At 50.7% G+C, this 23,964-nt stretch overlaps 1 protein-coding gene across 1 annotated transcript in view; it reads right to left on the bottom strand.

Annotated features, from left to right (window-relative positions):
• Positions 1 to 23,964, bottom strand: part of LOC142499873 (kalirin-like) — a 376,918-nt gene that overhangs the window by 153,954 nt on the left and 199,000 nt on the right. Inside the window, 1 exon segment of the mRNA XM_075609896.1 lies at positions 13,358 to 13,432. Within this exon segment, the coding sequence (XP_075466011.1) occupies positions 13,358 to 13,432 (75 nt within the window).

Raw genomic sequence — 23,964 nt, 5'->3', positions numbered from 1 at the left:
TCAGTGTGTCAGTGTGTCAGTGTGTCAGTGTGTCAGTGTGTCAGTGTTAGTGTGTCAGTGTTAGTGTGTCAGTGTTAGTGTGTCAGTGTGTCAGTGTCAGTGTGTCAGTGTCAGTGTGTCAGTGTGTCAGTGTGTCAGTGTGTCAGTGTGTCAGTCTGTCAGTATTGTTTTGCCATCAGTCTTTAACAGTTATACACTATGATTTTCTCGTGTGCTTATTTTCACATATTATGTGGCAGTCCCCGGGATACATCTGGAGGTTCCCAGATCATCCAGACTGGACACTAATGTTTGGTCACTGTAGGTGGATGCTCACAGAGGTATGCAAGGAAGACTGGTTATGGTGAAATTAAATAAGGCTTTTATTGCGCCTGTTTCCTTAACATCAGGAAACCATCCAAACAAGGGGTAAACAAAGCTTCAATTCACTTGGGAGTATTTCTAGTGAAATCCTATGGAGTCCACAACTCCCTTAGATAAGCATGTCTCCCAGCCCCCAGACATATATCATGAAATGAACAGATATAAAAAAAAGTCTTATAAATGAAAGTCTTATCTGTTCCTTGTGGTTTGGAGGGAACATCTTCTCTGTTCCTGGTTGCTACCTTTTCCTCAGGGTTTGTCAGCATTCAGGTTTAGAAGTTTCCCCTGTGTCTTGCAAGTAGCCTCTTCTGGTAGACTCAAGAATTCTGTCCCCATGTCAGTCTCAAAGGGCAGGCTTTTCTAAGCAACCTAATCAGGCAGGTGGTGTTTGTTAATTGACTACCAGCAGTTAACCACCACACTGCTGGATTAGAGGCATATATCCTGAATAGGGATAACTCCCCTGTTACATACCTCCCCTGTTTGTGGGAAGCTCGGGCTTGCCACGGCCAAAGCCCATCCTTCCACTCTCATTCTAGATATCTCTGTGACTTGAATGAGAGTGGATGGAGGAAGAGAACCCTCAGTCCCGCTGGAATTGGAGCTCTTTCTTCAGTTTATTTGTGTCTCCTCCCGAAGGTGCTTGAGATCAGCACTCCTCAGTCGCTCGAGAAGGACTTTTTCTAAGTATAGTCTTTTTGCTATGTGCCCGGTCATGAGATTTCCCTCCCGCCGGGTGCTCGTTTTATTGTAGGCAGACTGTATGGCAGCAGTTGCAGAGCGTTTAAAAACAGCCCTTTGGGTTTTCTGCTGTTGAAGCTGTCTCTCTGCCCTGTTCCCACTCAATGGGGTTGCTAGTTCAGCCTCTTTGGGATTAAGTTGTAATTCCACACCCACTTCCAGAGAATGTCCAATCTTTTCAGCTTCATCAGCTAAGGATGTGACGGTCATGAGGATTTGGCCCGGGATTAAAGGGGTTACACCCCAATTGGCCACCCTCTACCCTCACCTGGGAAGCCAGGGGTTAACTGGGCTGAGGTCCAGAAATGTGATTTAACCCTTGTTATAACATGAAAATGTATATTCCCCTGTCCCCGTGTTTTATTGTTATGCCAGTGTCTGCACCACACCCACTGGGGTTTAAGGGGTTAAAAAGCTACAGTTTAAGAAAATACAACTGTATTGTGTCTTTTCAGAAAATCTAGTCTTCAAAGGGCTTGATTGAAGTTGAATGTGAAAAGCAGAAGGGGTTTTTAGTGTACAGTATGTTAATACCTGTTTGCAGGAAGCTAGAGTGGGTTGTGAGCGTTATAACTCACACTTACAAATGCCTCTGCTTCAAGAGGTCTGGGGCATTGAGTGTGTAATCTAAAACCAGGTGACAAATGTCCACTACCCAGGGGTCCCTGCTTCAAAGGATTTATTGATGGGGGCAAGGGGTGCGGTTACACCAGCTGATATAAGAATGGGTGACCTTATTAAATATAAGAATATTATGAGATGTCCTTGGCTGAACGTGCTAAGAGTTACATAGGTGTATTCGTGGGACTTACCCGCAACTAACGGATACAGACACCTGAGGTTTAACAGATACTAAGAGGCAGATATTAATATCTCTCTTAATTTTAGTAGTACATGGTAATATTTAGTCTCATTGGGAGCGTCAGGTGTGACGGAATGTATTAATATGACTCGCGTGCCAGTAAGTACTACTGAACTGAACTTATGAAGTTATTTACAGTATACACTGGCGACACACTTTATTCGAGCTTGGCTAGTCCCACGAATTCGGGTATACCCGGGTGTATTGAGGTTTGTGACTGTTTTCTGCCCGAGTACATTGAGTTATTTTCCAAGCAGGGATTGAAGCATTTTATTCCCGCTGGCTGCAATACTGCACAGTATATATATATAAACTGCATTACAATTCATGAATTTATGCCATCTGGTAGACACGCGAAGCATTGCAGCCTATTAAATCCTAATCATTATCATTTAACAGATCAGCCGCCCATCAGCCAGGCATGAACCCAGGCTGGGCAGGCAAATGCAACGGGGCTTGTCAGAGGTTAGGAGTGGCGCATTCCAGGTATCTGCCAGGTACATACCGGGTATTTACTCGAATAAAGTGTGTCGGTGCAGTATATGGAATTTTGGTTTTGTTCTGGACACTGCAGACTCCATCTGTTATGATAATGAGCAGGAAGAACATCTTGCTAGAATTTACATAGCCTGGTGATCAAAGGCTAAAGTGCCTAATTGTTTATGTTGGAGGCAGGAACTAGGAACTAAAAGAAAAAGACAAAAAGAACAGCGCAAAACGCAATAGTGAAGTATATAAGTACAAATTATATTTGTGAAAAAATGGTGAGTATTAAGCGTACATTTAGGCAGAAAAGTAAAAGCATATCTGTGCAATCATCAGCACAATGTTACCACAATGGAAAGCCTCTGGATGGAATGGTGTAGCCCTCTGGTGCAGCAGCTGTCTTCTGGAAAGTCACAGTGATATCTCTCACTTATCCTGGACCCCTGCAAGTGGCAAGTGAGAGATATCACTGTGACTTTCCAGAAGACAGCTGCTGCACCAGAGGGCTACACCATTCCATCCAGAGGCTTTCCATTGTGGTAACATTGTGCTGATGATTGCACAGATATGCTTTTACTTTTCTGCCTAAATGTACGCTTAATACTCACCATTTTTTCACAAATATAATTTGTACTTATATACTTCACTATTGCGTTTTGCGCTGTTCTTTTTGTCTTTTTCTCCTAGTGTTTTGAGTGCTGAGCCACTCTTTCAGTTTAGCAGCATACGCCTTCCTATATGGTTTTGTATACATTTTTATACAATAGTATCACACCCTATGCACATTAATTATTGCACTCTAACACCATAGTGTGTGGATTTTGTTGTAAGGTGAATTTTGGGTTGCGCACATATTTCTGTATCACAGGAACTAGGAACTGTTTGGTTTTTAAGTGTGATATCTTGCAAGTCCAAAATCAGCTTCAAAGAGCTTCAAAAGGACTTTTGCTAGATGGCTCGGCGCCGTGAGTGTAGAGAAGGGTTAAAATGATATATAAGTCAGAGTCCTCCCTTACTCAGTGTTTCATTCAAATGTCTTCATGTCTGCATGTCTTCATGCAAAGTCTTCCTGACCTGCCTGTCTTGCTGTGATGTCAACTGAAATGTGGAAGAAATGGCCATCCTGTATCCTGATGGCTTTCTTGTCCTAATCTTTAAGTAAGTGTCTATATTTTGCCTGTTATTTGTACATTTTGTGTGTTCACCTTTATCAAGGAATAAATTATATTTTATCATATCTAAGTCTCATCCCAGCTCAACCCAGTTATATATATATATATTTTGTGTATTATTAATAGCCTGTCACAAAGCTCCCGTCACAAAGGATTCTTCTGGATTTGATTCAGCACGTGTACCTTCTTTTATTGCCTGTTGGGTGGCTGAAGGTTTTGCTAGTGCTTGTTTAGGTGGTTCAAATTTTGCAACCTTGTCTTTCAGACGAGCGGTATTCCCAGCTCTCACTGTACCCTTGTCTTCATGGGACTTTGTGGCTGTGGGATACTGACGCTTAGTCAGGGTCAATACTTGTCCTTGTAGAACTTTCATCTCATCCGCGAGAGATCCCTGTTTTTTGAGTGCGTCTTGCAAGTCTCTTTTCAGGGAATTTATCTGCATGCTTTGCTTTCTCTGAGCTTGCTTCCACATTTTTATTGCATTGTGAAGCACTATGCACTTCTTTGCTCGGGCCACAGTTACTTGTTTCAGTTTCTGGACCTTCTTGTGCTCCCTTTTGTGCCGAGTCACCTGGGTTCTAAGCTTGGCCTTTAGCGATGCTTTGGTGATGCTCAGGGTAGCCTTCAGTTTCTCATGCTGCTTTGCGGTGACATACTGGGTAATCAGACGTTCCTGCAGCACTTGTATTTCTTTCACAGCCTGCAGATTGTCTTCCTGCAGAGTTCGCTGCTTCTCCTCAGAGATCTGGAGGTGCGTACGCAGACCTTGCAGTTGGTTCTGCAATCGGTGCTCTGCTTCAAACTTCTCACCTTCCAACAGTCTATTTATTTCCTTAAGATCGTGCAGCTTTTCATTCTTTTCCTTGACTTCGTCTGTCAAATGAAAATTTTCTTCTTCCAGTTTTCAGTTTTCTCTTTTTAATCTTAAATGTTCTCCTTCTTCAGTCTCTGTATTATTCAGGGCCTCCTTGCAGTCCTCCTTCCATTTATGCACATCTGCTTTGAGAATGACAGTCTCCTGGCGTGAGACTTCCTTCTCTAGGTTGAGGGTCTGAAGCTCCTTCTGAGAGACTTTGAGATCTGTATTAAGATTGAAAATAGTTTCTTTAGAAATGTCCAGCTCCTCAGTGAGACTGTGTAGTTCCTTTCTTGAGACTTCCAGGTCTGTGCGGCTGTTGGTCTCATGATGTGAGGCACCCAGTGCTCTGCGGAGTGTCTGAACCTCCTTCTGAGATACGTCCACCTCTGTCCGGACACTGTTGACCTCCTGTTGTGAGGCATTCAGCTCTACGCGAAGAGTGTGAACCTCTTGTTGAAAGACTGTCATCTGCTTCAGTGCCTCCTCATACTTCCGCTTCAGCTTAGCCATCATTTTATCAGATTGGCTCTGCTTTTCATCCATGGCGGAAATAGTAGCGTTCGCAGTATTTAGCTCAGTCTTGAGATCGTCCAATTCTGTCCTGGCCAAAGAGTAAATTGTGAGCACATCTTTCTGTAGCTTTACGTTATTTTTCTGTAGCTCTGTGTAACCATCTTTCTTTTGTTTCAATTGTTCACGGAGCATATCACAGTCATGCCTAGCATTTTTCAAGGCATCTTCAGGGCTGGTCAAGGGATCGTCACTCACTGGTTCCGGCTCCGCTTCCCTGGGATGGTTGGTTGAGGGTTCCTCACTGTTGGCACCGGACAGACACTTCTTTGGGGTACACGACTTCTGCCTTGGGCCCTCTGGATATTCGGTTAACCGCGGGACGAATTCTCCATTTTCTCTAGGCTGCAGGGCAACTCGGTCCCCCTTTCTCTCCACAGGATCTGCGTACGTGTCTGTTCCTTCCACAGTAAGTGAAGAACCGCTTTTCTTTTTCTTTTTCCGCCTTTTTGTTTTGGATGACTCCGTCCCATCCGGAATACTGTGGTCTCCTTCTTTATTTGATACTTTAGCAGCTTCATTATATACGCCAGGCTTTTCTTGTGGTTGCTTTAGCTGACAGAAATATTGGGTGATCTGCTGCTCCCGCTCTCTCTTATCGACCATATTCGTCATCATAGAGAGCGGTCTTTTCGGTTCGTGCCGAGTTCAGGCACCCCCACCAGTCTTGGGTTGTTTTGTGGGTGTGACTCGGTTCGGGTTCCCCGTAAGAGATGTATTCCTCTTTATTGTACTGGAAGGGCCACTCTTCCGTGGGGTAGGGTTCATTACAGGAACGCTGCATCTTGTCCTCCATTTTGGGGCTATCAGGTGTAATTTTCTTCCTGACCTCAGGAGGCGCTATTGCAGCTTTTGCCACTGTATTTGCTAGAACCCCCAATTGTGGTAGTCCTACAGGTGGGCATATTTTGCTTGTAGAGGTCGTAGCTCTCACAGGCATCTCTGTAGACTTTTTCTCTCTTGGGTAAGTTTACAATATCAGCAGTACTGTGCACGCATTTTCTCTCATTAGGTATACGGGATGTGCAGTTGCTAGGTAAAACTTCTATTTGCTTTACACCATTTACTTGCTAGGTGTAATCTCTCATTAGGTATACCGGATGTGTAATTGCTAGGTAAAAATTCTGTTTGCTTTACACCATTTACTTGCTAGGTGCAATCCCTCCGCTTCAGCCAAATAATGCGGTTTTCTGCGTGAGTTCAGTCTCAACTTTGGGTATTATGACATTCACTCTTTACACTTTGGGATACCTTTTACACAGCTCAGCAATTCCTTTTCCCCAGTAGGGCAATTTTACCCTCAGCACTTGTTTACTGAAAATTCCCCTGCTTCAGCACAGTCTTGCATCAATTTTCACACTTCTCTGCATATACAACATTCACAACTGGTAGTCCTATGCGGTGTGACAGCCTTTACTTGCAGAATCAGTACCGCTCGCATGTCACCATCTGTATTCACTGCTTCAGCGAAACATTTGAAAACAACAAACGCCTATCCCTTTTAAGGGCTAACTTACTTCTTGAACCCTGACTACAGCTGGAAGGAAACACCCCTATTTCAATGACCATATTACACTTTATTTGTGATAGGCAAATAAGGTTTACCTGCTTCAGCAGTCTCTCGCTCTCTCCTCTTGGGATTGGGGAAAAGAGTCCATCTGTGGTTTTGTAAGTTTCAGTGCAGTGTAGATTTCCTGCATGGGTGTGTATCACTTTAACTCTGGTCTCTGCTGCATGAGATCTTTTTGTTTATGTTGCTCAGACTGTTTGTAGGCAAAAAAACACACAAAAAAATTCACAGCCAACTCCGGGTTCCTTCTAACTTCAAGAACCACCTCTCGTCCCACTTCTGACGACCATATGTAGGCGGATGCTCACAGAGGTATGCAAGGGAGACTGGTTATGGTGAAATTAAATAAGGCTTTTATTGCGCCTGTTTCCTTAACATCAGGAAACCATCCAAACAAGGGGTAAACAAAGCTTCAATTCACTTGGGAGTATTTCTAGTGAAATCCTATGCAGTCCACCACTCCCTTTAGATAAGCATGTCTCCCAGCCCCCAGACATATATCATGAAATGAACAGATATAAAAAAAAGTCTTATAAATGAAAGTCTTATCTGTTCGTTGTAGTTTGGAGGGAAAATCTTCTCTGTTCCTGGTTGCTACCTTTTCCTCAGGGTTTGTCAGCATTCAGGTTTAGAAGTTTCCCCTGTGTCTTGCAAGCAGCCTCTTCTGGTATACTCAAGACGTCTGTCCCCATGTCAGTCTCACAAGTTGTGAGAGTCGAGGACAATCTCCCTTCCTGTCTCAAAGGACAGGCTTTTCTAAGCAACCTAATCAGGCAGGTGGTGTTTGTTAATTGACTACCAGCAGTTAACCACCACGCTGCTGGATTACCTGAACAGGGATAACTCCCCTGTTACAGTCACATTCCATCATTTCATATTTGGACATTTTTTTATATGTCGGATTGTGTTTGTTTTTTGTTATCTTGTCTGATCTGCAACGGTCAGTTTTTCCAGGCAGCCTTGATTATATGTATAAGTTTTTTTTTGTTATATACAGTATCACAATATAATAGTTAACACTAATTAGTATCTTAGAGCATTAGCGCTATAAACACACCCTTTTTTGCACCCTGTTCACTTAATGTATCCATGTATTTGTCATCATAACTCCGTGCCAAGGACATACCTGAAAACGAGAGGTAACTCTCACTGTGTTACTTCCTGGTAACACATTTTATAAATAAAATAAATAAATATGTATTTTTTCAACATCATCTACTATGCAACAATGTAACTGTGTATCTGTGTATCTGTGTAACTATGCAACCATGTAACTACGTAACTGTGTAACGACGTAACTGTGTAACGACGTAACTGTGTAACTATGCAACCATGTAACTGTGCAACAGTGTAACTGTGCAACAATGTAACTGTGTAACTATGTATCTGTGTAACTATGCAACCATGTAACTGTGCAACAATGTAGCTGTACAACAATGTAACTGTGTAAGTATGCAACAATGTAACTGTGTAACTATGTATCTGTGTAACTATGTAACCATGTAACGCCGTAACTGTGCAACAATGTAGCTGTGCAACAATGTAACAGTGTAACTGTGTAACTATGTATCTGTGTAACTATGCAACCACGTACTGTGTAACTATATAACAATGTAACTATGCAGCTATGCACCAGTGTAACTATGCAACAACGTAACTATATAACTGTGTAACTACATAAGGCCTTTGTCCTGCTGCGTCCGGTGGCGCATGCGGCCGCGTGCGCCACCAGCCCCTTACCTGCAATCTGTTGGTCCCCGCTGCCTCCTCCCTCCGTGGCTCACTACGTGCTGTGACACGCCAACCGGCAACTGCTACCAGAAGGTGGTGTTCTGGAGCGTTGACGCGTCACGTGGTGCGCGTGTGAGCCAATGAGGAGGTAAGCAGGGGAGCAGGGAAGGAGCTTGTAGGGAGGCGGCCTGTTGAGCTGTGTGTCAGCCCGCAATGAGCTCCTGCACACCGGAGAAGGGTAGGGGGGTACGAACGGACGGACCCTCGGTTCAAACCACGCCCCCCCCGCTCAAACCACGCCCGCCCCCCCTGCTCCGGCTCCCGCTCCGTACAGACCGCAGATAGCGGTCTGTGCCTCTCAGCGCGCTGCCTGCATACAGTGCGGGCGCGCTGACTGAGGGAGCGGGGCCTTAGCCTAACTGTGTAACTACATAACTGTAACTGCATAACTGTGTAACTATGTAACTGTGTAACTATGCAACAATGTAACTGGTTTTAACTATGCAACAATGTAACCGTGTAACGATGTTACTGTGTAGCCGTGTAACTATGCAACAATGTAACTACATAACTGTGAAACTGTGTAACGAAACCCCACTTTGCAACAAATATACTTTTTCTGTTTAATAAATCTGATGCTGTTTTTTGCCACAGCTTTGCAGTCACAAGACTTTTATAATCAGCCTCTTACATATCAAAGTTCCCCAACTGCTTAAAAAACAGCACCAGATTTATCATTGTTTTCTACATCTGTCACGATGTCCCATAACCCCGGTGCTAATGCTAACCCTAATGTAAATAAAATAGCAAAGCCCCACAGGCGTGAAACGCGTTAGAGCGCACAGGGGTGAAACGCGTTAGAGCGCACAGGGGGGTCTCTCCCTCTTTTTATCCGATTTTTGCTCATGGTTTAAATAAGGGCCTTTTTTAGCGCATGCCAGCCTCATCATCTTTTTGCTAGCAGTGCCCGCTGACCTACTCCCTTCACTGAGAGGTTCTTCGTTAAATAAAATAGCAGCGAGATTAAAGAAATCAATTTGGGACAAAAGTACATTGATTATATTAGAAAAAATATTATGGAGTTTTCCAAAAATGGATCCTGAGATCAGTGGGAAGTTTCAGCCGTAAACAGCGCGATCGCTGCTCTGGCGGATAAAGAAAACCCCTTTGTATCTCATCGCCATTTCCCGTTGTCATAGGACTTTGCTTTCATTCTGCAATAATTGGACCATCTTGTAATTTGGAGAGTAACCGGATGCAGATTTTTGCGATGTATCTAATTCTGTCTCCCCCCCCCCCCCCCCCCCAAAGACAGGAGCAAGGGTGGGCAACTCCAGTTCTCAAGGGCCACTAACAGGTCAGGGTTTCAGGATATCCCTGCTTCAGCACAGGTGGCTCAATCAGTGGCTCAGTCAAAGACTGACTTACCTGTGCTGAGGCAGGGATATCCTTAATAGAGGAAAAAAATATCACCAGACTCCTCAAAACAAAAAAACCCCAGCGTGAGCCGTGGAGTTTCCTCCTCTCTGATGTTATTTCTTCCAGTTTTGCAGTCGGGACTAATGTACGTTTCTTATATTGGACGCAGCTTCAAGCAGAAATCTGCGCAGTGTATAAAAACGCCTCCGCACACATTTCCCTGGTCTTTCCAGTCTTATGAGAACGTCTTAGCCCTCCAGCGCGCAGGGGGTTAAGACGATTTGATAACATCACAATTAAACTTCCAGTAGGTGTAGTGCTGCATACAGCGATCTGGTTCCAGCTAGCAGCTTAATCCGCAGGCGTACCGCGCCGAAGCCTCTGAAATGCACAATGCCGCCAGGATTAGCGATTATCCCGGATTACAGCAGGTTATTTAACTGCCACATCTGGCTAAAAAGATAACGTTGATTTTGAACCTCGCATGAATTCGCCTTTAACCCCTTAGATTCCAGGTGTGGGGCGCGGGGGGGGGGGGTTAATTAGTCAAAATATGAAACAATCCCCCCTTGCTCTATACAAGATGAACTCACAAGGACAAGTGTGTGAGAAATGCGGGGTGCATGTGGAAGCTGGGGCAGATTTTGAGTTTGTCATTTAACATTGCTGGCATCTGTCATTTTTATTATTGTTACTAGCTGATATATCCGGCGTTGCCCGGGCGTGGAAGGGCAGGGGGCATGGAGTGGAAGGGCGGGGGGGGGCCAAGGGGCGTGGAAGGGCGGGGAGGGCAAAGGGCAGGGAGGGGCGGGGGGGGGCAAAGGGCAGGGAAGGGCGGGGGGGGGGCAAAGGGCAGGGAGGGGCGGGGGGGTCAAGAGGGCCGGGAGGGGCGGGGGGGCCAAAGGGCAGGGAGGGGCGGGGGTGCCAAAGGGCAGGGAGGGGCGGGGGTGCAAAAGGGCAGGGAGGGGCGAGAGGGCCAAAGAGCAGGGAGGGGCAGGGGGGCCAAAGGGCAGGGAGGGGCGGGGGGGCCAAAGGGCAGGGAGGGGCGGGGGGGGCCAAAGGGCAGGGAGGGGCGGGGGGGGCCAAAGGGCAGGGAGGGGCGGGGGGGCCAAAGGGCAGGGAGGGGCGGGGGGGCCAAAGGGCGGGGAGGGGCGGCCAAAGGGCAGGGAGGGGCGGGGGGGCTAAGGGCAGGGAGGGGCAAGAGGGCAGGGAGGGCAGGGGGGAAAGGGGGCAGGGGGGCAAGATGGCAGGGAGGGAGGGGGGCAAGAGGGCAGGGAGGGAGGGGGGGAGGGAGGGGGGAAGGGAGGGGGAGGGGGGCAGGGAGGGAGGGGGGCAAAGGGCAGGGGGGGCAAGAGGGCAGGGAGGGAGGGGGGCAAGAGGGCAGGGAGGGGGGCAAGAGGGCAAGGAGGGAGGGGGGCAAGAGGCCAAAGGGCAGGGGGGCAAAGGGCAGGGGGAGGGAGGGCAGGGGGCAAGGGCAGGGGAAGGGAGGGCAGGGGGCAAAGGTCAGGGGGAGGGAGGGCAGGGGGCAAAGGTCAGGGGGAGGGAGTACAGGGGGCAAAGGTCAGGGGGAGGGAGGGCAGGTGGCAAAGGGCAGGGGGGGCAGGGGGCATTGGGAGGGAGGGCAGGGGGAGGGAGGGCAGGGGGCAAAGGGCATTGGGAGGGAGGGCAGGGGGGCAAAGGTCAGGGGGAGGGTGGGCAGGAGGCAAAGGGCATTGGGAGGGAGGGCAGGGGGGGCAAAGGGCATAGGGAGGGAGGGCAGGGGGGCAAAGGTCAGGGGGAGGGAGGGCAGGGGGCAAAGGGCATTGGGAGGGAGGGCAGGGGGGGCAAAGGGCATTGGGAGGGAGGGCAGGGGGCAAAGGTCAGGGGGAGGGAGGGCAGGGGGCAAAGGGCATTGGGAGGGAGGGCAGGGGGGGCAAAGGGCATTGAGAGGGAGGGCAAAGGGCATTGGGAGGGAGGGCAGGGGGGGCAAAGGGCATTGGGAGGGAGGGCAGGGGGGGCAAAGGGCAGGGGGAGGGAGGGCAGGGGAGGCAAAGGGGGGCAAAGGGCAGGGGGGGCAAAGGGCAGGGAGGGTAGGGGGGGGCAGGGAGGGTAGGGGGGGCAAAGGGCAGGGTGAGTCTTGGACGCATTAAATAACCCATTCCCCTGCGTTTCCTCACCTTGCACACGGCCGGGGGGGGGGAGGAAAAAGTGTGGGAAAGCGGGAGACCCGGGGAGAGGAGGAGGTGCGCGGGTCCCGGTGTGTGTGTGTGTCGTCACTCCGCCTCAGGCCAATGAGAGGTGTGCGGGGGCGGGCGGGCCAAGGGAGCAATCTCATTGGCCTGGCCCAAGGTCCAATCTGATTGCCGCTAGGGACACAGGGAGGGACACAGGGAGACACATACAGACAGACAGACAGCGACACATAGGACACTTTGAGAAATATATAGTAGATTATTGTTTATTTGTAAAGTGTCAACATCTCCCGCAGCGCAATCATGCACTAAACACAACAACAACAACAACAACAGCACAATGTAAGAGCAACACAAGTTGCATTGTGTGTAGTGCCCAAGGAACAGCTCCTTTACATTCTAAACTCGAATTAGTTTGTCACAAAAACTCAGTAAAACATAAACTCTGTAATCCAGGGGGGCTTCCTATTCCCAAACCTGTAATCCAGGGGGGCTTCCTATTCCCAAACCTGTAATCCAGGGGGGCTTCCTATTCCCAAACCTGTAATCCAGGGGGGCTTCCTATTCCCAAACCTGTAATCCAGGGGGGCTTCCTATTCCCAAACCTGTAATCCAGGGGGGCTTCCTATTCCCAAACCTGTAATCCAGGGGGGCTTCCTATTCCCAAACCTGTAATCCAGGGGGGCTTCCTATTCCCAAACCTGTAATCCAGGGGGGCTTCCTATTCCCAAACCTGTAATGCAGGGGGGCTTCCTATTCCCAAACCTGTAATCCAGGGGGGCTTCCTATTCCCAAACCTGTAATCCAAGGGGGCTTCTTATTCCCAAACCTGTAATCCAAGGGGGCTTCCTATTCCCAAACCTGTAATCCAGGGGGGCTTCCTATTCCCAAACCTGTAATCCAGGGGGGCTTCCTATTCCCAAACCTGTAATCCAGGGGGGCTTCCTATTCCCAAACCTGAGAGAGGTTGGCTAAAAGCAGAATCGCAGATAGCAGCCACGCTACATTTTATCATTCAGTTGTACAACAAAATCATTTTACTGGTTGTACAAGTCCCCAGCTGAGTGTGAATCGCACAAGTATGACACATATTATAAGATAGCAATTACTGTTGATGACATCACACTGCATTCCTGCCGCGGAGTCTGACATTGCAGCCGGAATGTGTCTCCTTATATCCCCTATATACTTCTTATTTACGTTGGATTACATTTGGCGCTGTACAATTCCCCGTCCTTTTTCTTTAAGGGAAACGTGACCATGGTAAAGATATTAAGCACATGTTACTGTTAGAAATGGTGAAGGATACGTTAAATGGCTGAGTGATTTCACACAGCTGGGAGTTCAGCACACTGCGTAAAACGCCAGCGCACCTTTCCGATGTACACGTCACCTGTCTGTAAGTGAGCTCACCTGACACAAAGGCCACTTTCTCCTTCAGCGTGGGCAGCACATCTGTAGCTTTTAAACCTTCGTTCCGAAACGAGCCTGAGAAAGCAAGGGGAAAAAACACACGTTACACACAGCCGTGCGGCCTGGAAACACCGTCATTCTGTCACTCTGTGTCCCAGAAAAACACACATTACACACAGCCGTGCGGCCTGGAAACACCGTTATTCTGTCACTCTGTGTCCCAGAAAAACACACATTACACACAGCCGTGCGGCCTGGAAACACCGTCATTCTGTCACTCTGTGTCCCAGAAAAACACACATTACACACAGCCGTGCGGCCTGGAAACACCGTCATTCTGTCACTCTGTGTCCCAGAAAAACACACATTACACACAGCCGTGCGGCCTGGAAACACCGTCATTCTGTCACTCTGTGTCCCAGAAAAACACACGTTACACACAGCCGTGCGGCCTGGAAACACCGTCATTCTGTCACTCTGTGTCCCAGAAAAACACACATTACACACAGCCGTGCGGCCTGGAAACACCGTCATTCTGTCACTCTGTGTCCCAGAAAAACACACATTACACACAGCCGTGCGGCCTGGAAACACCGTCATTCTGTCACTCTGTGTCCCAGAAAAACACACATTACACACAGCCGTGCGGCCTGGAAACACCGTCATTCTGTCACTCTGTGTCCCAGAAAAACACACATTACACACAGCCGTGCGGCCTGGAAACACCGTCATTCTGTCACTCTGTGTCCCAGAAAAACACACATTACACACAGCCGTGCGGCCTGGAAACACCGTCATTCTGTCACTCTGTGTCCCAGAAAAACACACATTACACACAGCCGTGCGGCCTGGAAACACCGTCATTCTGTCACTCTGTGTCCCAGAACAACACACATTACACACAGCCGTGCGGCCTGGAAACACCGTCATTCTGTCACTCTGTGTCCCAGAAAAACACACATTACACACAGCCGTGCGGCCTGGAAACACCGTCATTCTGTCACTCTGTGTCCCAGAAAAACACACATTACACACAGCCGTGCGGCCTGGAAACACCGTCATTCTGTCACTCTGTGTCCCAGAAAAACACACGTTACACACAGCCGTGCGGCCTGGAAACACCGTCATTCTGTCACTCTGTGTCCCAGAAAAACACACGTTACACACAGCCGTGCGGCCTGGAAACACCGTCATTCTGTCACTCTGTGTCCCAGAAAAACACACATTACACACAGCCGTGCGGCCTGGAAACACCGTCATTCTGTCACGCTGTGTCCCAGAAAAACACACATTACACACAGCCGTGCGGCCTGGAAACACCGTCATTCTGTCACTCTGTGTCCCAGAAAAACACACATTACACACAGCCGTGCGGCCTGGAAACACCGTCATTCTGTCACTCTGTGTCCCAGAAAAACACACATTACACACAGCCGTGCGGCCTGGAAACACCGTCATTCTGTCACTCTGTGTCCCAGAAAAACACACATTACACACAGCCGTGCGGCCTGGAAACACCGTCATTCTGTCACTCTGTGTCCCAGAAAAACACACATTACACACAGCCATGCGGCCTGGAAACACCGTCATTCTGTCACTCTGTGTCCCAGAAAAACACACATTACACACAGCCGTGCGGCCTGGAAACACCGTCATTCTGTCACTCTGTGTCCCAGAAAAACACACATTACACACAGCCGTGCGGCCTGGAAACACCGTCATTCTGTCACTCTGTGTCCCAGAAAAACACACATTACACACAGCCGTGCGGCCTGGAAACACCGTCATTCTGTCACTCTGTGCCCCAGAAAAACACACATTACACACAGCCGTGCGGCCTGGAAACACCGTCATTCTGTCACTCTGTGTCCCAGAAAAACACACGTTACACACAGCCGTGCGGCCTGGAAACACCGTCATTCTGTCACTCTGTGTCCCAGAAAAACACACATTACACACAGCCGTGCGGCCTGGAAACACCGTCATTCTGTCACTCTGTGTCCCAGAAAAACACACATTACACACAGCCGTGCGGCCTGGAAACACCGTCATTCTGTCACTCTGTGTCCCAGAAAAACACACATTACACACAGCCGTGCGGCCTGGAAACACCGTCATTCTGTCACTCTGTGTCCCAGAAAAACACACATTACACACAGCCGTGCGGCCTGGAAACACCGTCATTCTGTCACTCTGTGTCCCAGAAAAACACACGTTACACACAGCCATGCGGCCTGGAAACACCGTCATTCTGTCACTCTGTGTCCCAGAAAAACACACATTACACACAGCCGTGCGGCCTGGAAACACCGTCATTCTGTCACTCTGTGTCCCAGAAAAACACACATTACACACAGCCGTGCGGCCTGGAAACACCGTCATTCTGTCACTCTGTGTCCCAGAAAAACACACATTACACACAGCCGTGCGGCCTGGAAACACCGTCATTCTGTCACGCTGTGTCCCAGAAAAACACACATTACACACAGCCGTGCGGCCTGGAAACACCGTCATTCTGTCACTCTGTGTCCCAGAAAAACACACATTACACACAGCCGTGCGGCCTGGAAACACCGTCATTCTGTCACTGTGTCCCAGAAAAACACACATTACACACAGCCGTGCGGCCTGGAAACACCGTCATTCTGTCACTCTGTGTCCCAGAAAAACACACATTACACACAGCCGTGCGGCCTGGAAACACCGTCATTCTGTCACTCTGTGTCCCAGAAAAACACACGTTACACACAGCCGTGCGGCCTGGAAACACCGTCATTCTGTCACTCTGTGTCCCAGAAAAACACACATTACACACAGCCGTGCGGCCTGGAAACACCGTCATTCTGTCACTCTGTGTCCCAGAAAAACACACATTACACACAGCCGTGCGGCCTGGAAACACCGTCATTCTGTCACTCTGTGTCCCAGAAAAACACACATTACACACAGCCGTGCGGCCTGGAAACACCGTCATTCTGTCACTCTGTGTCCCAGAAAAACACACGTTACACACAGCCGTGCGGCCTGGAAACACCGTCATTCTGTCACTCTGTGTCCCAGAAAAACACACATTACACACAGCCGTGCGGCCTGGAAACACCGTCATTCTGTCACTCTGTGTCCCAGAAAAACACACATTACACACAGCCGTGCGGCCTGGAAACACCGTCATTCTGTCACTCTGTGTCCCAGAAAAACACACATTACACACAGCCGTGCGGCCTGGAAACACCGTCATTCTGTCACTCTGTGTCCCAGAAAAACACACATTACACACAGCCGTGCGGCCTGGAAACACCGTCATTCTGTCACGCTGTGTCCCAGAAAAACACACATTACACACAGCCGTGCGGCCTGGAAACACCGTCATTCTGTCACTCATTGTCCCAGAAAAACACACGTTACACACAGCCGTGCGGCCTGGAAACACCGTCATTCTGTCACTCTGTGTCCCAGAAAAACACACGTTACACACAGCCGTGCGGCCTGGAAACACCGTCATTCTGTCACTCTGTGTCCCAGAAAAACACACATTACACACAGCCGTGCGGCCTGGAAACACCGTCATTCTGTCACTCTGTGTCCCAGAAAAACACACGTTACACACAGCCGTGCGGCCTGGAAACACCGTCATTCTGTCACTCTGTGTCCCAGAAAAACACACATTACACACAGCCGTGCGGCCTGGAAACACCGTCATTCTGTCACTCTGTGTCCCAGAAAAACACACATTACACACAGCCGTGCGGCCTGGAAACACCGTCATTCTGTCACTCTGTGTCCCAGAAAAACACACATTACACACAGCCGTGCGGCCTGGAAACACCGTCATTCTGTCACTCTGTGTCCCAGAAAAAAAAATCTGAACTTGTTACAAAACTTTGGGACTGGGCTCAGTGTTTTACAGATTCCTGTAATGTTTATACTGCAAAAACACCAAGCATTTATAAAAGAAGTGTCGTTTTCTTTAAAAAGATGGTGGAATGGTAAGTGTATACTATAAATAAAACGTACATCTTTACATTATTTTTACATTTAGACCAGGAGTGGCCAACTCAGTCCTCAAGGGCCACCGACAGGTCAGGTTTTCAGAATATCCCTGCTTCAGCACAGGTGGCTCAGTCTGATTAAGCCACCTGTGCTGAAGCTGAGCCACTGATTAAGCCACTCGTGCTGAAGCAGGGATATCCTGAGAACCTGACCTGTTGGTGGCCCTTGAGGACTCGAGTTGACCGCCCCTGATTGATACTTTGAAGACTGGGTTTCTTGTTTATAACGCAGATCATTAGACAGGGAGTTTTTGGCAGTAAGAAAATGTTTAGAAACTGGCAGAGATACAGAATTAGACAGATTATCTCCCCGTATCCCAATCTCACGCACACCGGCCACTTTGACACATCGCTGCCAAGAGACACGATGACAATGCCCCTCTTAGCACAAAATGTGAAGACACAAACGCTCGGCTTTGCCTGGATGCAAAGATCTCTATTCCACGCTGCAAAGCTCGCTCTCTGTTCCACGCGCTGCAAAGCTCGCTCTCTGTTCCACGCGCTGCAAAGCTCGCTCTCTGCTCCACGCGCTGCAAAGCTCGCTCTCTGTTCCACGCGCTGCAAAGCTCGCTCTCTATTCCACGCGCTGCAAAGTTCGCTCTCTATTCCACACGCTGCAAAGCTCGCTCTCTGTTCCACGCGCTGCAAAGCTCGCTCTCTATTCCACGCGCTGCAAAGCTCGCTCTCTATTCCACGCGCTGCAAAGCTCGCTCTCTATTCCACGCGCTGCAAAACTCGCTCTCTATTCCACGCGCTGCAAAGCTCGCTCTCTGTTCCACGCGCTGCAAAGCTCGCTCTCTATTCCACGCGCTGCAAAGCTCGCTCTCTATTCCATGCGCTGCAAAGCTCGCTCTCTATTCAACGCGCTGCAAAGCTCGCTCTCTATTCCACGCGCTGCAAAGCTCGCTCTCTATTCCACACGCTGCAAAGCTCGCTCTCTGTTCCACGCGCTGCAAAGCTCGCTCTCTATTCCACGCGCTGCAAAGCTCGCTCTCTATTCCACGCGCTGCAAAGCTCGCTCTCTATTCCACGCGCTGCAAAACTCGCTCTCTATTCCACGCGCTGCAAAGCTCGCTCTCTGTTCCACGCGCTGCAAAGCTCGCTCTCTATTCCACGCGCTGCAAAGCTCGCTCTCTATTCCATGCGCTGCAAAGCTCGCTCTCTATTCAACGCGCTGCAAAGCTCGCTCTCTATTCCACGCGCTGCAAAGCTCGCTCTCTATTACACGAGCTGCAAAGCTCGCTCTCTGTTCCACGAGCTGCAAAGCTCGCTCTCTATTCCACACGCTGCAAAGCTCGCTCTCTGTTCCACGCGCTGAAAAGCTCGCTCTCTATTCCACGCGCTGCAAAGCTCGCTCTCTGTTCCACGCGCTGCAAAGCTCGCTCTCTATTCCACGCGCTGCAAAGCTCGCTCTCTGTTCCACGCGCTGCAAAGCTCGCTCTCTATTCCACGCGCTGCAAAGCTCGCTCTCTATTCCACGCGCTGCAAAGCTCGCTCTCTGTTCCACGCGCTGCAAAGCTCGCTCTCTGTTCCACGCGCTGCAAAGCTCGCTCTCTATTCCACGCGCTGCAAAGCTCGCTCTCTATTCCACGCGCTGCAAAGCTCGCTCTCTATTCCACGCGCTGCAAAACTCGCTCTCTATTCCACGCGCTGCAAAGCTCGCTCTCTGTTCCACGCGCTGCAAAGCTCGCTCTCTATTCCACGCGCTGCAAAGCTCGCTCTCTATTCCATGCGCTGCAAAGCTCGCTCTCTATTCAACGCGCTGCAAAGCTCGCTCTCTATTCCACGCGCTGCAAAGCTCGCTCTCTATTACACGAGCTGCAAAGCTCGCTCTCTGTTCCACGAGCTGCAAAGCTCGCTCTCTATTCCACACGCTGCAAAGCTCGCTCTCTGTTCCACGCGCTGAAAAGCTCGCTCTCTATTCCACGCGCTGCAAAGCTCGCTCTCTGTTCCACGCGCTGCAAAGCTCGCTCTCTATTCCACGCGCTGCAAAGCTCGCTCTCTGTTCCACGCGCTGCAAAGCTCGCTCTCTATTCCACGCGCTGCAAAGCTCGCTCTCTATTCCACGCGCTGCAAAGCTCGCTCTCTGTTCCACGCGCTGCAAAGCTCGCTCTCTGTTCCACGCGCTGCAAAGCTCGCTCTCTATTCCACGCGCTGCAAAGCTCGCTCTCTGTTCCACGCGCTGCAAAGCTCGCTCTCTATTTCACGCGCTGCAAAGCTCGCTCTCTGTTCCACACGCTGCAAAGCTCGCTCTCTATTCCACACGCTGCAAAGCTCGCTCTCTATTCCACGCGCTGCAAAGCTCGCTCTCTATTCCACGCGCTGCAAAGCTCGCTCTCTATTCCACGCTGCAAAGCTCGCTCTCTATTCCACGCGCTGCAAAGCTCGCTCTCTATTCCACGCGCTGCAAAGCTCGCTCTCTATTCCACGCGCTGCAAAGCTCGCTCTCTGTTCCACGCGCTGCAAAGCTCGCTCTCTATTCCACGCGCTGCAAAGCTCGCTCTCTGTTCCACGCGCTGCAAAGCTCGCTCTCTATTCCACGCTGCAAAGCTCGCTCTCTGTTCCACGCGCTGCAAAGCTCGCTCTCTATTCCATGCTGCAAAGCTCGCTCTCTATTCCACGCGCTGCAAAGCTCGCTCTCTGTTCCACGCGCTGCAAAGCTCGCTCTCTATTCCACGCGCTGCAAAGCTCGCTCTCTATTCCACGCGCTGCAAAGCTCGCTCTCTATTCCACGCGTTGCAAAGCTCGCTCTCTATTCCACGCGTTGCAAAGCTCGCTCTCTGTTCCACGCGCTGCAAAGCTCGCTCTCTGTTCCACGCGCTGCAAAGCTCGCTCTCTGTTCCACGCGCTGCAAAGCTCGCTCTCTGTTCCACGCGCTGCAAAGCTCGCTCTCTGTTCCACGCGCTGCAAAGCTCGCTCTCTATTCAACGCGCTGCAAAGCTCGCTCTCTATTCCACGCGCTTCAAAGCTCGCTCTCTATTCCACGCGCTGCAAAGCTCGCTCTCTATTCCACGCGCTGCAAAGCTCGCTCTCTGTTCCACGCGCTGCAAAGCTCGCTCTCTGTTCCACGCGCTGCAAAGCTCTCTCTCTGTTCCACGCGCTGCAAAGCTCGCTCTGTTCCACGCGCTGCAAAGCTCGCTCTCTGTTCCACGCGCTGCAAAGCTCGCTCTCTGTTCCACGCGCTGCAAAGCTCGCTCTCTGTTCAACGCGCTGCAAAGCTCGCTCTCTATTCCACGCGCTGCAAAGCTCGCTCTCTGTTCCACGCGGCAAAGCTCGCTCTCTGTTCCACGCTGCAAAGCTCGCTCTCTATTCCACGCGCTGCAAAGCTCGCTCTCTGTTCCACGCTGCAAAGCTCGCTCTCTATTCCACGCGCTGCAAAGCTCGCTCTCTGTTCCACGCGCTGCAAAGCTCGCTTTCTGTTCCACGCGCTGCAAAGCTCGCTCTCTGTTCCACGCTGCAAAGCTCGCTCTCTGTTCCACGCGCTGCAAAGCTCGCTCTCTATTCCACGCGCTGCAAAGCTCGCTCTCTATTCCACGCGCTGCAAAGCTCGCTCTCTATTCCACGCGCTGCAAAGCTCGCTCTCTGTTCCACGCTGCAAAGCTCGCTCTCTATTCCACGCGCTGCAAAGCTCGCTCTCTATTCCACGCACTGCAAAGCTCGCTCTCTATTCCAAGCGCTGCAAAGCTCGCTCTCTGTTCCACGCGCTGCAAAGCTCGCTCTCTGTTCCACGCGCTGCAAAGCTCGCTCTCTGTTCCACACGCTGCAAAGCTCGCTCTCTGTTCCACACGCTGCAAAGCTCGCTCTCTGTTCCACGCGCTGCAAAGCTCGCTCTCTATTCCACGCTGCAAAGCTCGCTCTCTATTCCACGCGCTGCAAAGCTCGCTCTATGTTCCACGCGCTGCAAAGCTCGCTCTCTATTCCACGCGCTGCAAAGCTCGCTCTCTATTCCACGCGCTGCAAAGCTCGCTCTCTATTCCACGCGCTGCAAAGCTCGCTCTCTATTCCACGCGCTGCAAAGCTCGCTCTCTATTCCACGCGCTGCAAAGCTCGCTCTCTATTCCACGCTGCAAAGCTCGCTCTCTATTCCACGCTGCAAAGCTCGCTCTCTATTCCACGCGCTGCAAAGCTCGCTCTCTATTCCACGCGCTGCAAAGCTCGCTCTCTATTCCACGCTGCAAAGCTCGCTCTCTGTTCCACGCGCTGCAAAGCTCGCTCTCTATTCCATGCTGCAAAGCTCGCTCTCTGTTCCACGCTCTGCAAAGCTCGCTCTCTATTCCACGCGCTGCAAAGCTCGCTCTCTATTCAACGCGCTGCAAAGCTCGCTCTCTATTCCACGCGCTGCAAAGCTCGCTCTCTATTCCACGCACTGCAAAGCTCTCTCTCTGTTCCACGCGCTGCAAAGCTCGCTCTGTTCCACGCGCTGCAAAGCTCGCTCTCTGTTCCACGCGCTGCAAAGCTCGCTCTCTGTTCCACGCTGCAAAGCTCGCTCTCTATTCCACGCGCTGCAAAGCTCGCTCTCTGTTCAACGCGCTGCAAAGCTCGCTCTCTATTCCACGCGCTGCAAAGCTCGCTCTCTATTCCACGCGCTGCAAAGCTCGCTCTCTATTCCACGCTGCAAAGCTCGCTCTCTGTTCCACGCGCTGCAAAGCTCGCTCTCTATTCCATGCTGCAAAGCTCGCTCTCTGTTCCACGCTCTGCAAAGCTCGCTCTCTATTCCACGCGCTGCAAAGCTCGCTCTCTATTCAACGCGCTGCAAAGCTCGCTCTCTATTCCACGCGCTGCAAAGCTCGCTCTCTATTCCACGCACTGCAAAGCTCTCTCTCTGTTCCACGCGCTGCAAAGCTCGCTCTGTTCCACGCGCTGCAAAGCTCGCTCTCTGTTCCACGCGCTGCAAAGCTCGCTCTCTGTTCCACGCTGCAAAGCTCGCTCTCTATTCCACGCGCTGCAAAGCTCGCTCTCTGTTCAACGCGCTGCAAAGCTCGCTCTCTATTCCACGCGCTGCAAAGCTCGCTCTCTATTCCACGCTGCAAAGCTCGCTCTCTGTTCCACGCTGCAAAGCTCGCTCTCTATTCCACGCGCTGCAAAGCTCGCTCTCTGTTCCACGCTGCAAAGCTCGCTCTCTATTCCACGCGCTGCAAAGCTCGCTCTCTATTCCACGCGCTGCAAAGCTCGCTCTCTGTTCCACGCGCTGCAAAGCTCGCTCTCTGTTCCACGCTGCAAAGCTCGCTCTCTGTTCCACGCGCTGCAAAGCTCGCTCTCTATTCCACGCGCTGCAAAGCTCGCTCTCTATTCCACGCGCTGCAAAGCTCGCTCTCTATTCCACGCGCTGCAAAGCTCGCTCTCTATTCCACGCGCTGCAAAGCTCGCTCTCTGTTCCACGCTGCAAAGCTCGCTCTCTATTCCACGCGCTGCAAAGCTCGCTCTCTGTTCCACGCGCTGCAAAGCTCGCTCTCTGTTCCACGCTGCAAAGCTCGCTCTCTGTTCCACGCTGCAAAGCTCGCTCTCTGTTCCACGCTGCAAAGCTCGCTCTCTATTCCACGCTGCAAAGCTCGCTCTCTATTCCACGCGCTGCAAAGCTCGCTCTCTGTTCCACGCGCTGCAAAGCTCGCTCTCTGTTCAACACGCTGCAAAGCTCGCTCTCTATTCCACGCGCTGCAAAGCTCGCTCTCTATTCCACGCGCTGCAAAGCTCGCTCTCTATTCCACGCGCTGCAAAGCTCGCTCTCTATTCCACGCGCTGCAAAGCTCGCTCTCTATTCCACGCGCTGCAAAGCTCGCTCTCTATTCCACGCGCTGCAAAGCTCGCTCTCTATTCCACGCGCTGCAAAGCTCGCTCTCTATTCAACGCGCTGCAAAGCTCGCTCTCTATTCCACGCGCTGCAAAGCTCGCTCTCTATTCCACGCGCTGCAAAGCTCGCTCTCTGTTCCACGCGCTGCAAAGCTCGCTCTCTGTTCCACGCTGCAAAGCTCGCTCTCTGTTCCACGCGCTGCAAAGCTCGCTCTCTATTCCACGCGCTGCAAAGCTCGCTCTCTATTCCACGCGCTGCAAAGCTCGCTCTCTATTCCACGCGCTGCAAAGCTCGCTCTCTATTCCACGCGCTGCAAAGCTCGCTCTCTATTCCACGCGCTGCAAAGCTCGCTCTCTGTTCCACGCTGCAAAGCTCGCTCTCTGTTCCACGCTGCAAAGCTCGCTCTCTATTCCACGCGCTGCAAAGCTCGCTCTCTGTTCCACGCGCTGCAAAGCTCGCTCTCTATTCCACGCGCTGCAAAGCTCGCTCTCTATTCCACGCGCTGCAAAGCTCGCTCTCTGTTCCACACGCTGCAAAGCTCGCTCTCTATTCCACGCTGCAAAGCTCGCTGTCTGTTCCACGCTGCAAAGCTCGCTCTCTATTCCACGCGCTGCAAAGCTCGCTCTCTATTCCACGCGCTGCAAAGCTCGCTCTCTGTTCCACGCGCTGCAAAGCTCGCTCTCTGTTCTACGCTGCAAAGCTCGCTCTCTATTCCACGCGCTGCAAAGCTCGCTCTCTGTTCCACGCGCTGCAAAGCTCGCTCTGTTCCA

This window comes from Ascaphus truei, chromosome 7, assembly GCF_040206685.1.
Source record: "Ascaphus truei isolate aAscTru1 chromosome 7, aAscTru1.hap1, whole genome shotgun sequence".
NCBI lineage: Eukaryota > Metazoa > Chordata > Amphibia > Anura > Ascaphidae > Ascaphus > Ascaphus truei.
The sequence above is the reverse complement of the archived record's forward strand: the minus strand, read 5'-3'. Positions and strand labels throughout refer to the sequence as shown.